The 13289-nt window shown below is 42.0% G+C and overlaps 1 protein-coding gene across 1 annotated transcript in view; it reads left to right on the top strand.

Moving 5' to 3' along the window:
• brf1a (BRF1 general transcription factor IIIB subunit a) overlaps window positions 1-13289 on the top strand; it is a 132434-nt gene that overhangs the window by 7464 nt on the left and 111681 nt on the right. Inside the window, exon 4 of the mRNA XM_085392262.1 lies at window positions 8412-8585. Within this exon, the coding sequence (XP_085248388.1) occupies window positions 8412-8585 (174 nt within the window). The remainder of the gene's footprint in view (window positions 1-8411; window positions 8586-13289) is intronic.

The raw sequence follows: 13289 nt of genomic DNA, 5'->3' as shown, positions 1-13289 counted from the left end.
TCACTGTGCGAGTCCACTGAGGTCCGCTCGGTATGAATCACGTTCATTTGATCATCACAGTGAGTGCGAGAGTGCATGTCAAAATAGTACCTGTCCTCATGTTGGTGACCGTGCAGACCATGTGGTCCACAGTGCACCAACTACACATGGTGGAAGACTTCAAGTGGACTTGGAAGTATAGCAGGAATGACTACTTGGTCATCAGATTTCCAGCTGTGTGTGTGTGTGTGTGTGTGTGTGTGTGTGTGTGTGTGTGTGTGTGTGTGTGTGTGTGTGTGTGTGTGTGTGTGTGTGTGTGTCCACAGTGAAGTATAATCAAGGCTTTAACTAATGATGTTTATATAATAATAAACCCTTTGCATGGAAGTCGTGCACATTCATTCATGAACAGGCAGATAGCCAAAGATGCCACGTTGCTTGCGTATGAGATTGTTGGATTAAAAGCAGTTAAATGTAGGAAAAAGTACTTGCATGACTTTCTGTGTGAATGGTTGAATGTTGAAAATGAATGAAAAGATATCCTAGAGTTTCACTCACCTCCACGTATAAACTTTGTTGATAGAGCAAGCCATAATAGCCGTAATATCAGTTATTTTAAGTAAAATAATGAGTCCAAGTTTAATTTGAGTCATGAAGGGGATGATTTTTAATGTATGACATTTGATGTCCTTAGTTCCCAGTGAAGTTTTCAATTTTACTGCAACTATTTATATTATTTATGTATTTAAAGTAAAACAAATCATACATGCCAGGATCAATTTTGGGAGAGTCAAACCAAACTCCTGTTGAAATCTCCAACAGTGGGTTAAATTATTCCACAGGATGCTAAACAGTGTTTAGTCAGCCTCTCAGACCTCCATATTTCACACCATGTAGTAAATGAATGTGATGTTTATTCTTAAGATACTCGAGGCTCTTTAAATACTGGTGTTGTATTTTAAATTAACCTTGTTAATGAAAACTATTGATTTATTTTCCTATTCACAATTCAGTTCTAATGCTAATATTAATCATTATATTGATATGAGACAAACATAAAAACACCATGGCCCAGACCTCCCTCTCCTCAGCCACCTCCTCTGGGTTATTCAGGGGAACACACAGCATCTGTTGTCAATGAATATGTGGTACAACTACTCAGTGGGCTTTCTTGCTTGTGCGGTTGTTGGTGTGTGGACCAGAGAAGTATACAAAGAGCTGAAGAGCTGTTTTTCATTGTGTATTTTTTAGTCTTTTTTGGGGGAGGGGTGGGGGGTTCTCTTAGTCCCGGAGAACTCCCCTCTCGCACGCTTACCTATTTCAGTTCCCTTGTCAACCAATCAGGTTTGACTGATGCACAGCATCCTCCACATCCATAACATACATTTGAGGTATTGGAGGAATGCATACGAGCATGTTTGCAGTGGTAGGCTGTCCAAAGGGAAATGCATACGCACACAAATGCAGTTGCTGGCCTATAAGGGAGCAGCAAAAATTAGCATTTGGAGGGCAACAGGATTTATGACCTGTACTGCAGCTGACCACCAGGGGATGGTCGAGACGTTCTGGCTTCTTTTTTGCGGAGCTGTCATGCTGTCCATCTTTTTATACAGCGACTGTGCTTCCAACTTTTTTTTCACAGGTTTATATGCTGAAATAATGGAAAATGACTTAAAAAGAAACAAGTGAGGGACGGTGTTGTCCTCGTGTATTGGTTATTAGTAATGCCAGTAGATCAAGTTTTTGTCTTTAGTCTGTATGCTACGCTAACCATGCTTGTGCATGCTTCAGTTCTACTATGCAGGGTTGAGAGTAACATTGATCTTCTTAAATATTTCCTAGTAGCTGAGCACTGGTTTTGTGTGTGGGATGCTGTGTTGTGTTGGTGGCTTGTGTTTGCCAGTAGCAGTGAGCTGGTGATGGTGTATACACGTGTGGGCAGATTTATGGGCGTCTGTGGCTGTTTGAGTGTGCAGGCGTCTCTGAGAGAGAAACAACTCTTCTTCTTTCTTTCTCTTCCTCCTACTTTCTTCTGGAAAGGCTCCCCAGTGGCCGTCTGCGCCTTCGCTGTCTCCCCACCGACTGAATCATGTCTGGCAGCGGAGACCCCACCTCCTCCTGTATTTGTGTTGGGCAATAATGTATCACCAGCCCCTCGTGTATTGGTCCACGGTGTGCCGCAGTGTAGGCGTGATGACTGGAATGTAGATTTAAAGACCGCTTCAGGCGAAAATTTTAGTGTGAAAACACGCTTGAGCTCAATATGAAGTTATGATGTAGCAATACAATGCTGTACTAAGTCTTGAGCCATCCTTCATTTCTTTTTATTTTACCAAGAAAATGAGAAATGGGTACAGTGATTTGTTGAAACATTTAGAAAAGCATGGAAATACATTATATAGGAAAGCTCAATAGTTATAGGGTTTATAAGATAATACTAATGATTAATGGTTTAAGAAATATGATATTGGTCAATTATCTATATATGTTTGATTTTAAGTTATTTAGAGTCCTTTATATTATAAGGTGAAGACCCTGCCATAATATAGAGAAACTGAAAACCCCAACAATCAGATGACCCCCTGTTAGCAGCACTTGATGACAGTGGGAAGGAAGAACACCCTTTTAACAGGAAGAAACCTCCGGCAGAACTAGGCTCTAGGAGGGGCGGGGCCATCTGCTGTGACTGTTAGGGAAGGAAGACGGGACAAAGACATAGTGTGGACATTAGTTGGGATGATCACCTTTATTCTTCAGCACATTCTGAGCTCTCTACAGCAGCTTGATATTTTTCTGAGTAGTCTTCAGCTGTCAGGCTTCTTGAAGGAATTCAGAGCTCTTCTTTGGATGTTGGCTGCCTTTTGTTTTGTTCGCTGTCAAGATGTTCCCACACTGCGGAGGCTGATAGTGATAGTGTTCCAAATGTGTGTTTTTCTATGTAAATACTCTTTTACTGTGTTGCAAGTGTGTTTGGGTTTGTTTTCATGTTTTGGCTTCAGCACACCAAGTTGGCTTTTATGTGAATATTCTTTATTTCCAGTTTGAGTCACACCTCGTCACTTTTTTCCACTAGTTAGCTTGTAGTTACTGAGTGGTGCCTTCCATGCAAACTACATGTGGCAGCGCTAATCTGCTAGCAACAAAAAGCAATCACAAGAAGGTTTTTGGTGCAGCACCCTCTTTGGAACCAATTTCCTCCAATGACAGCCAGTAACCACTGACCAGCATGTGTGGGAATACATTTTCCTTGTGCAACTGGTAGTTGTATCACTTCACAACTCTTGAGCAATGTGAGGATGGTGTCACGTGAGAAACCTCCATACAGCCAATCAACAGGAGAAAAACTAGCAAAAAAAGAGATTTAGAAAACTAGAAAAGGGCGATTAGATGGATCAGATCCCTTGTTGTTATATTCTTGAACCTTTCGTGTCTGATTGTAACAACGATGCAGGCCAGTTCTAAAAAAGTCAATCTGCCATTAATGAACTCTTCATTCATTCAGACTGTCTGTACTTCAGCATCGCACGTCCAGTCACATTTTCTGCCTTCTTCTTCCTTTACTGCAAACACCGTGTTTGGTTTAATACGGCTGTCAGTGAGACACTGAAAGATTTAACTGGCCTATATCTCCTTCACTTTGTTGAGCGGTGTACATGTTCGTCTTTGCTGTCCTTATCTTACCTCTTTAAAAAGAAAAACAGACTGGAGTGCATTTATAGCTCCCTGGATGGTTCCATCAGATGTATGTGTAAATGCCACTCTCCTTCAGGGTGTCCCAGTTTGTGTCGGTGTGAATGTTATAAGGTGGTGTTTATTTTTTTTATTTAGAGCCTCCGATTACGGAGTGTTTGGGGGTTTGAGCTGAAGAGTGAGGTAAAGGCCAGTAATCTAACTTTAACCTGTGAGGAAGAGCTCTAATTAAAGCTGCATCCTGAGACTCTGTCCTACTTATCTGTGACGCAAACTTGGTTGGAGAGGATGGCAGTGAACATTTTCGCAAAGGATGCAACAACTTCAGTGCCTTATTCTTCCCTTTTTTAAAACCTTGTATTGGGGGGCAGCCCCCATTTTAAAAATATTTTGGTTCCAAACTGTTTATCACAGGGATTGTGGGATTTTGAGGACACTCGGGCCTAATGTTAGCTAATAACAAGCTGCTGTTGTTGCTTTTCAGGTGTCCAGAGACTGGAGGATTGCATGTCTGATCTGCTGATGATAAGTGATTGCGACAATATCAGGAATAAATAAACATGTTTATGCATGTTTTCAGGTGTAAACATAATGTTGTACTGTGGACATTTATCTGCTTTCTGTGCAGAGTTTTTGTTTCCTGTTCTCATGCTGTCCTCTATAGCCCAGCATGAGCAGAGGTCTCTTTTTTTCCTCTTGCACTTTCCCATTGTAGTGTACATTTCAGTGTTTTTTTTTTCTGTAATGCAACCGTTCTCTGACTTGTATCCCCATGTGATGTCTGTGTTGTGTGTGTGTGTGTGTGTGTGTGTGTGTGTGTGTGTGTGTGTATATGGTCGGGGGGGCAGGTTCATTCCACTGCAGGGCAACCTGCCACTTGAACTTGTGTTAGAGCCCTGACAAGTTCAGGAGGTGAGGCTTTAGGTCAGGAGGAAGAGGTGCAACTGAGAGAGGAGAGAAAACGGCAAATGTTAAATGGTCACAGTTTGAAAGAGCGATTTGTGACTGTGATTTGTTTCTAACCACATATGTAACATGTTTTATGTATGTCGGGGCAACATGGTGACTTTCACAAACTGGTGCTCACTCGATTATTTCGAAGTTCATGAGAATGTGTGAATTTGTCTTCCAACAAATTGATGTGTAATTGCACTAATCACTGTATATTTTTGAGTACTTTTTTCACTGTTAAATAACTTAGGCTAACTATCCTATAACTCTACTGTTACCTTTAATTAGATGTAAAATGAACCATCATAGTCGGAGAAGCTGTTTTACCTGTTTTGGCTGTCTGTCCACTTATGTCCACTAATTACTTACTGTGGCGTTAATCATCCGTTCCTGTATGTGAACACGGTTAACTGTGACTCAGCGCTCAGCGGTTGGTCTAACCTTTCTCCTCATACTTGCCCTCTATCTGTGAATAAACAGGGCTCTCCACATCTGTGCAAACACAGCTTTAGAGAGCAGCTACCTACACCCGATTATCTATTCTGTGGACAACAATTGGCATCTTAACAATAGGATGGTGCTTTGGCGATGTAGTAAAAGACTTCCTCCCACCCCGGCTGTCGCATTTATCTTGTAGAAAACTTTGTCCTGACAGTAACGTTACAGTTCTCTCCATGTTGTAAAGTAAACATTTAAACATCATTTAATTATGTAAAATAAGAAACTTGGTGATCAAAATTTGACCCTTTTTCCCGCCACAGTTCTATAACACTGTAATGAAATGAAACAAACGTCTCTGTCAGGCCTCTAAGCAGAGCTGTTGCAGTTACATGTGAGCGTCTTAATCCAGGAGCTCACATAGAGACAAACATACTGCATTTATTGCACATGAATTGTAGGAGGATTAGTCAAATAATAGGAGAAGACGTATAACCCAGGATTATTCATTCTACCGGATTTACTAAGGCCACAACAATCAATTTTGTGCATAAAATTCTCTGCTGCCAAACTAGCACGTACAGTTTTATTAGAGCTGGTGACGCAAGAGATCAAGACCACAAACACTCATCCAGACGTGGTTTAGGCTGACGGCGATGGGGTATGCGTATGTCTGACGAGCTCGTGTTGACATAGGCTGGAGCAGTACGATGAGACACGATGAGCCGAGTCTCTCACATTCCCAGACACCCAACTCAGTTTAGTAGGTTACACACATCTGGTTGCGTGCATGAGAATGTTTGACATGTGGAGTTTATCTAAGGTCACGAACTCACAGAAATGCATTGCAGCACTGTAATTATAAAGTCTCTCTGGAGCCTCCACCTGTGGCTACACCTGTACTGGTCCGTGCAGTGAGCTGTGGAAAACGTGTTTTTTCTGTTATTTGCGTGTAAAGATGTGGTTATGCAGGTCTTTGTGTGCCCATTTACATTTGCACACGTGTGTATAATGAAATCCGTCTGCCTCTCTACAGGTGTGTGTGCCCCGACATGCTTGTAGATGATGCTGGGCATAAAGTGATGCTTGTGTAATTACCACCATACTGATGTAGCAAACTGCTAACAGAATGCTTTTTTTATTGCTCTGAACATGGACTGTTGTTTTACTGTCTGATGGGTTGTTTAGTTTTCCTATAGGAGGTAATTCAATTCAATTCAATTTTATTTATATAGCACCAAATCATAACAGTCATCTCAAGATGCTTTAAACTTAAAAAACGCTACAATAATAGAGAGAATCAGATGATCCCCTTTGAGCAAGAACTTGGCGACAGTAGGATTAAAACAGGAAGAAACCTTCATCAGAGCCAGGCTCAGGTCAGCCATCTGCCCCAAGCGCTTGGGGCTGATGTGAGGAAGACGGAACAAACAACACCTTGTACTACTGGGGGAGGCTGTTCCCTAAAGGATTATTATTGCCATATAGGGTTCTGCTTGGATTTATCATATACGGTATAGTGGATGGATCTAGCGTCTGTGACGTCACCCATTGATTTGCAAAGTCCTGTTATGGAGCCTTGAGCTGAGCATTTTTTCTCTTGCCATGTTTTTCAAAAAAAAAATTTTTTTTATATCCTGGATGTCCTTAAAATGCTTGTCGCAAAGGTCGTCCATATGGACAGCTGCAAATTTAGGTCGAGTTTGAAAGAGTTGATTTTGGAGCTTCTTTCTTGGCCGGCACTTTCAGTCCATGGAATTTCTGGGTTTTTCCCTGAACATTATAAACAACTTCCTCTAATCTGAGGCTGGCAGTTTGGGTTCATCCAGACGTTGGCAAAGTGGTGACACATCTGAGTAACTTGCACTTATATACAGTTGTTTAAACTGATCTAGGAATCTGAAGTTGTTTAGAAATGGCTCGAGAGATCTTTGTGTAAATCTACAGTTCGCTTTCTTAGATCTTGATTGAGTTCCTTGGACTTTTTCATTGTTCCCTGCATTGGTCCAGTGAATGCTGTCAAACAAATCTGATTCATTCTGGTGAAGATAAACTACCAGTTGTTGTCAATTACAATCACAATTATGATCAAAAGGTAACACAAAGTTAACACTGAGCCTCATTAAGATAAGAAACCGTAGAACCTTGAACACCGCTTAAAATATTTAAGTGAATGTATGTACAGTATATATTTAAAGGCATCAAAGATGTATGTCGTGCAATTATTCCATCCTGGTAAAATAAAAGTCCAGAGAAATCATGAAAAGCCCAAATGACCATGGAATTCAGGCCCATGTTGAGTTGCTAGAGAAAGTTGATGACAGTTGCTGAGCTTAAGCAACTGTGGGCAAAATAACTCCTGGTGATGCACAGTGGGTAAATTCTGAATTAAACTTTTCTAGTTGTTGAGGCAAGTGACTGAAGGGTTTATGGGCTCAGTGTATCACTGATTGACATATTCCAGCATGGTATATTCATTAGAGAGGTACTGAGGCAATAGGAGCTTGGTATGAGCATCAGCCACAGAATGATGCATGACAGATGAATAGCTTTCTGTGTGTACGCCACTTTAGAATGACCAAAATGTAAAAAAATGAACATAATGTTCTGTTAAATATGATTAAATGAGTGAGTGAGCCTTTAAAATCATCAGGAATGGAGCCGATGGACTTTTTGCCCATAGTCTCCTGTAAAAGAATGGAAGGTTTGGGCACCATTGTTGTCTTTACTTTTTAGATCTGGGAGTTATATCCGACTTTAAACTGGGTCTGATTGGTATACTTTATTGTTTTTGGTTGAATGGATGCTGGAGTGTGTTACTGTTTTTGGATGATGCCCTTAATTGTAACAGCTTTCTGAATTTTTTTTCCAGAAGACGCCGAAGCGATTTTTGCTGTCATAATAAACCTAAAATGAGGCGAGTATGGAGGGCATGTTTTTCTTTGGATGTGATGGTTTGCTTCTTAAACACATCCACAGAAAAGAAACTAACTCTCCACGTGTCCATCTCTCACTTACATTTCAACTAAATCTTCTTGGATAGTCATAGATGATATATGTCAGATTTCTTTGGAAAAAATCACTTGGACTTCCATGAAATTCTCCCTGTAAATTTATTGAATCACATGTCGTCATCATCAGGTCAAAGCTTCCAATATGCAAGAATTATTTTCCATGACAGCTTCTGGGCGCACTCATGCAGGCAGGAGACAAACCTTGCAGTCACACGCTGAGCTCTCCCCTGAAACTTGTTTTTCTTCTTTTCTGTATCGATCCTAAAAGTCTGCAGGTTGCAGAACTCTTGTACTTTTCTTTGTTTCTGTGAGCTGATGTCTGTCTGTTTGTGTCCCCAGCGAAACAGCACATCAACATCGTGGGGAACCAGCTACAGATGAACCAGCACCATATGGACACAGCTTTGAACTTCTACAAGATGGCACTCATCAAACACCTGACCCGTGGCCGCAAAGCCTCCCACGTCATCGCCGCCTGCATCTACATGGTCTGCCGAACCGAGGGAACGCCGCGTATCCTTTCTGCTCAGAATAATAAGATAAAATGTCCAGCATAGGTTCCTTTTACATATCCTGCTCGACTGCATTATTTCACTTGTCTAAATGTTTTTATGGAGCATTTGCAAAGAAAATACATCTGGATATAAGAGCAAAATAATGATTAAGTATCAGCAAATTGAAGGTCTTTGCCCGTGTTTATATGAAAGTCACCCTCTGAATGGCCTACCATGGCGATGCTGTGCTTCATCCTGTTTTATGGATGAAGCTTGCCTTCACAGCTCTGTCCCTTCTTAGAAGAAACACACAAAACATATTGTTCTGCATGCCTCTTACTGCTTGTGTTACGTGTCCGCGGTGCCATATATCTGGCATCTTTTAAGCGATTGTCTCATGGCAAACAGATATGTGTCCCTCTTTCGCAACAGAAAATAGTTCTCGGTCTCACCACTCAATACACCATCTGCCTTAAACATCAGCTTTGTAGTTTTGTTTGCTAGCTGACTTTCTAGACTGTAAGTGTGTCTGTCTGATGTGTAGGGTCAAGGAATGCAAATTAGCATGACTCCGAGAGCCAAAATTGAGAGATTAATGGGAACTACATCAGGCTGAGTTGAACTAGAATGATAAATTTGAAGTGTGTCAAGCTGGCAAGTTAGCCATCTGCCTGTGTGTGTTGGTTTAAATGAATGTAATGAAGAATGCTCTCTGAGGGGAAGCCTGATCAAAGAAGTTTCCTCCATAACCGAGCTGCTTTTCCTGCATGCACCAGGGAACCCTTTCCTTTCTATTGCGCTCCTCCTGCAGCGGTTGAGCAGATGTTCAGTATTAGCTGAGACAAAGTTGCAAGTTAAATTTGCAAACCCGCCTTTTATACCGATGGAGGGTGGCACAATAAAGCCAGCAGGTTGCTTTTGATGTGAGCCTGCGGAGGCCGGGCCGCCTGTCACCGCCTTTCTAAATGTTTCATACAGCGCTAACGGCAGCTTATTGAAGTCGAGAGTGATGTGTCATCATCGGGATAATGGGACTTTTTGGTTCATCCTTTTTTCATAAGCACAGAAGCTCTTTATTTATTTATTTTCTGCTCTCAGTGTGGGTTCACTCCTGACTCACTTCACCTCCGAGGGTGATTGCGTTATGTAACTGCTGCACAGAACGGCCGCGATAGGTTTGCCTAATGAAAAGAGGCGAGCAGGGTGTAATGCATTCCTGCTGCATTGTTTGCTGGGCTTTTGTGTTTGTGTGTGTGCGCGCGTGTTGGCGCAGGCCTGTCTGTTTGTGCATGTTTTGAAGAGTGTCACTGGGGTAAAAATAGCTCCGCTCGCTTCCTTTTCCACAGCTGGGTGATTCTGTAATGTTGTCGCAGGGGAGGATGAGGACAAAGACGGAAGGAGAAGGAGAGTGGGGTAAAAAAGGGAAACATCCGTCAAACCTGGGGTTTAATTTACGAGGAGCGGCCACACTGTTGGGATCATTCATCCATTTTCAGACGCTCACCGATCGTTCATGTGTTGTGAATTTTCTATTTGTCTTTCTGATCTTCCTTCAATACATTCTTTCTATTTTCAGTTTTCCTGCTGTCTCATAATTCTGTAGTTTCCCATAAACTTCTTGTTTATGTTATGCTTCTTCTTCACTGTGGTGAATCATCTGCCTCCATCTCATCCTATGCTTAGCATCCTGTTGTGCTCTCAGTATATCCATGACCCTTCTCTGTCTTCTACTTTTCCTCCTGCCTGTAAGATCCATCTTTGACATCTTTTGTCCAGTTATATCCACTGTCCCTCCTCTGCATGTGTCCAATCCATCTTGACCTTGGATCTTTAGCCTTGTCTCTTGGTTCTGTATGATGTCACTGAGAAGGGACGTGCCTAACAGAGCGATCTGCGAGTAGAAGAAAGCTACTTTAAGGGAGGATGGCCTTACATACGGTTGGCATTAAAATGGCTTGCTTCTGACGGTGGATGAACTGGAGTCTTGCACTAAGGACCAGGTTTTTACTGAAATAAAACAAAAACAAGGTTTTAAATGATAAAATTATACAGAATTTATTTAAGCCTTTTACCATCATTAACTTCTTTCACTGCAGCTGAATACAGTCTCTTCTTACATGTTGATGGACCTCTGAGTGTGTCCTTCTGAGAGTGGCCACACTCAGAAAGTAGGGCAATTACTCTGCAGCCACAGCCGCCTCCTGGCTGCATCACACCGCCTCTCTGATCTTGCTCCAGAAACTTTGGGTCTTTTTACCTCTTTTAAGGCGGTCTGTCCTCAAAACTGCTCGGACTGTTATTTTTGGAAATGGTACCTGGTGTGATCATTTTTTTGCCAGATAATTACAGTTAGAGACACACAAACGGGCGGTCATTTCCATAAAGCGTCTGGTGTGAAACAACAACAACAGCCTTTACCTGTTTTATTTTGCACAGCAGTCTACTCAGTTCTTTTGGTTTTGCAGGGCATCTCATGTCCAAACCACGCGCATTAATCTGTTGCTCCTCCACTCTCTTGGTGTTTCAGGCTTTCAGCAGGTTTTTGTAGCTGAGATTTGCTCCCATTCAGCCACAGGGGCAATAATGGGGTCCAACAGTGATGTTGGCTGATGAGGTCTGACTCACAGCTTGTGCTCCAGTTCATCCCAAAGGTGCTGATTGATTGAGGTCAGGGCAAAGTGGGAAAATCTTTTCTTTATGGACCTGTCTTTAAGCTTTGGTGTCGTTGTTGAGTTTAAAAATAACACTGAATTGATCGGCCAGGGTTTATGTCCCCCACCCCAACCCAAGGTATCTCAACTTCTCAATTTCATAGTTAAACATCAGGTCTGAGGGCTGCAAATTTAGAGGCAAAATGCATTAAGAAGAATTATTGACCAGCATTAACAGGAATGGCTGCTGCAATCAAATGCTGTTTAATATAAGTACGGACTTGTGACTGATGTGAAATATTATAAGAGCCACTAAGATGTGTAACGGGGGAGGAGGGGGGAGATCAGAGGATTAAATATCTCCTGCTGTTGTATAAGATCTAAGTAGCCCCCTCACCCCACGGTCCAGATGTGTTGAAGGACCTGCTGCTCTTTATTTTCCTGATTAATGGAATCATCTGCACTTTCCAGACGGGATGTGCCGGGATTATCTTTTTGCATTTCATCTGCACTGCTGCTAATTCCATTGTGCGGTCTTTTTCAGAGGAGCCCCGCTAATCCACATAGGCAGCCTGGAGACAGGTGCACCTGTCGCCATAGAGACCAGTGTGTTCAAGCTGGTCGGGCACTGGGAGGACAAGCTATCCAGACCCTGGTCAGGCATGTTGTGTCTTTTTGTCAGGCCTATTGGGCGATCGTGGCTCAAGAGTTGGCAGTTCGTCTTGTAATCAGAAGGTTGGCAGGTCGAGCCCCGGCTTGGACAGTCTCGGTCGTTGACACTTCACCTACCGCCTACTGGTGATGGCCAGAGGGGCCGATGGCGCGATATGGCAGCCTCGCCTCTGTCAGTCTGCCCCAGGGCAGCTGTGGCTACAACTGTAGCTGCATCCACCAGTGTGTGAATGAATGAATGAATAGTGAAATTGTAAAAGTGCTTTAAGGGTCTCGAAAAGCGCTATATAAATGCAATCCCTTATTATTGTTGTTGAAGAGTCGCCTGGTTAAAAGTGACACTTAGGTGTCATTTGATTTGTGTTCACTGAATTTTAATTTGGTCGTTAAGGTTATGCTGGTGCCCTCTGAGCATGTGCAAAGTCATACAATCAGGAAATCTACCTGCGCTTAGTTTCGTGGGTGGGTAGGGGGGGGGATCTATAAAACTGTCTTTATATTCATAGTACTGTGCAAAACTCTTGAACCACCCATCATTTCTTTACATTTCAGGAGGATGGGGACTAGGTGTAGTTAAAAAGCTCAAAAATACACATTTATAAGACAAAAATAGAGTTTCTGTAATTCAGACAAGCTTGAAAATCATGAAAATGGTTCTTCGGGCTTCCTAGAGGGTGCTGGCTACCTTTTTATTTGTTCTATTAAAATGATTCCACACTGCCACAGTGATGTTGGGCTCTGGGCTCTGGTGAGTTTTGCTGTGTTATTTTGTTCTATCCAGGTTGGCTTTCAGTGCATTAGCACTGGTTTGGGATCATTGTCATCCTGAAAAACAAAGTTGTCATTCAGATGCTATTAGATGGTATCTGATGGATCTCTTCTGCATTAATAATTACAGAAGTTTTGTCATGAGCTCCAGCACCAGACTGAAATATAGACCCAAACCATGACAGAGCTTCTACCGTGTTTTACAGATGGCTGTAGCCTGCTGATGGCTGTCCTGTCTCTTTCCTTCATGTATATTGAAGTTAATTTGAAGCAAAACATCTCATTTTTGTTCATCACAAATTGGACATTTTTGCCACAGATTTTCATTCCAGTTCTTGTGTAATTTTGATTGCTTCATTTCTTTCTTTACGAATTACTTTGACAGCCATCCTTTTACTGAGACCCTTTCTGATGAGGCTTCAGCAAACGGTAGATGAATCAACTGAAAGGCCAAATGCATCTGTCAGGATATGACATGATTTCAAATACTGTTTATCTGCCCTAAAGAGATTTTTAGGACTGCAGAAAATACTAACATGTTGGTGTTTACCAAAGAAACAGTAACAAAGTGTCATTTAACCTCAGCTCTTTGCTAAATATGCTGTTATATGTAGATAAAACTCTGGCTCATC

The sequence above is a fragment of the Rhamphochromis longiceps genome, linkage group LG19 (genome assembly GCF_057381845.1).
Source record: "Rhamphochromis longiceps isolate RC_006_pf linkage group LG19, R_longiceps_female_GT1.1, whole genome shotgun sequence".
Classification (NCBI taxonomy): Eukaryota; Metazoa; Chordata; class Actinopteri; order Cichliformes; family Cichlidae; genus Rhamphochromis; species Rhamphochromis longiceps.
Note: the sequence above shows the minus strand (reverse complement) of the source record. Positions and strands in the feature narration are given on the sequence as shown.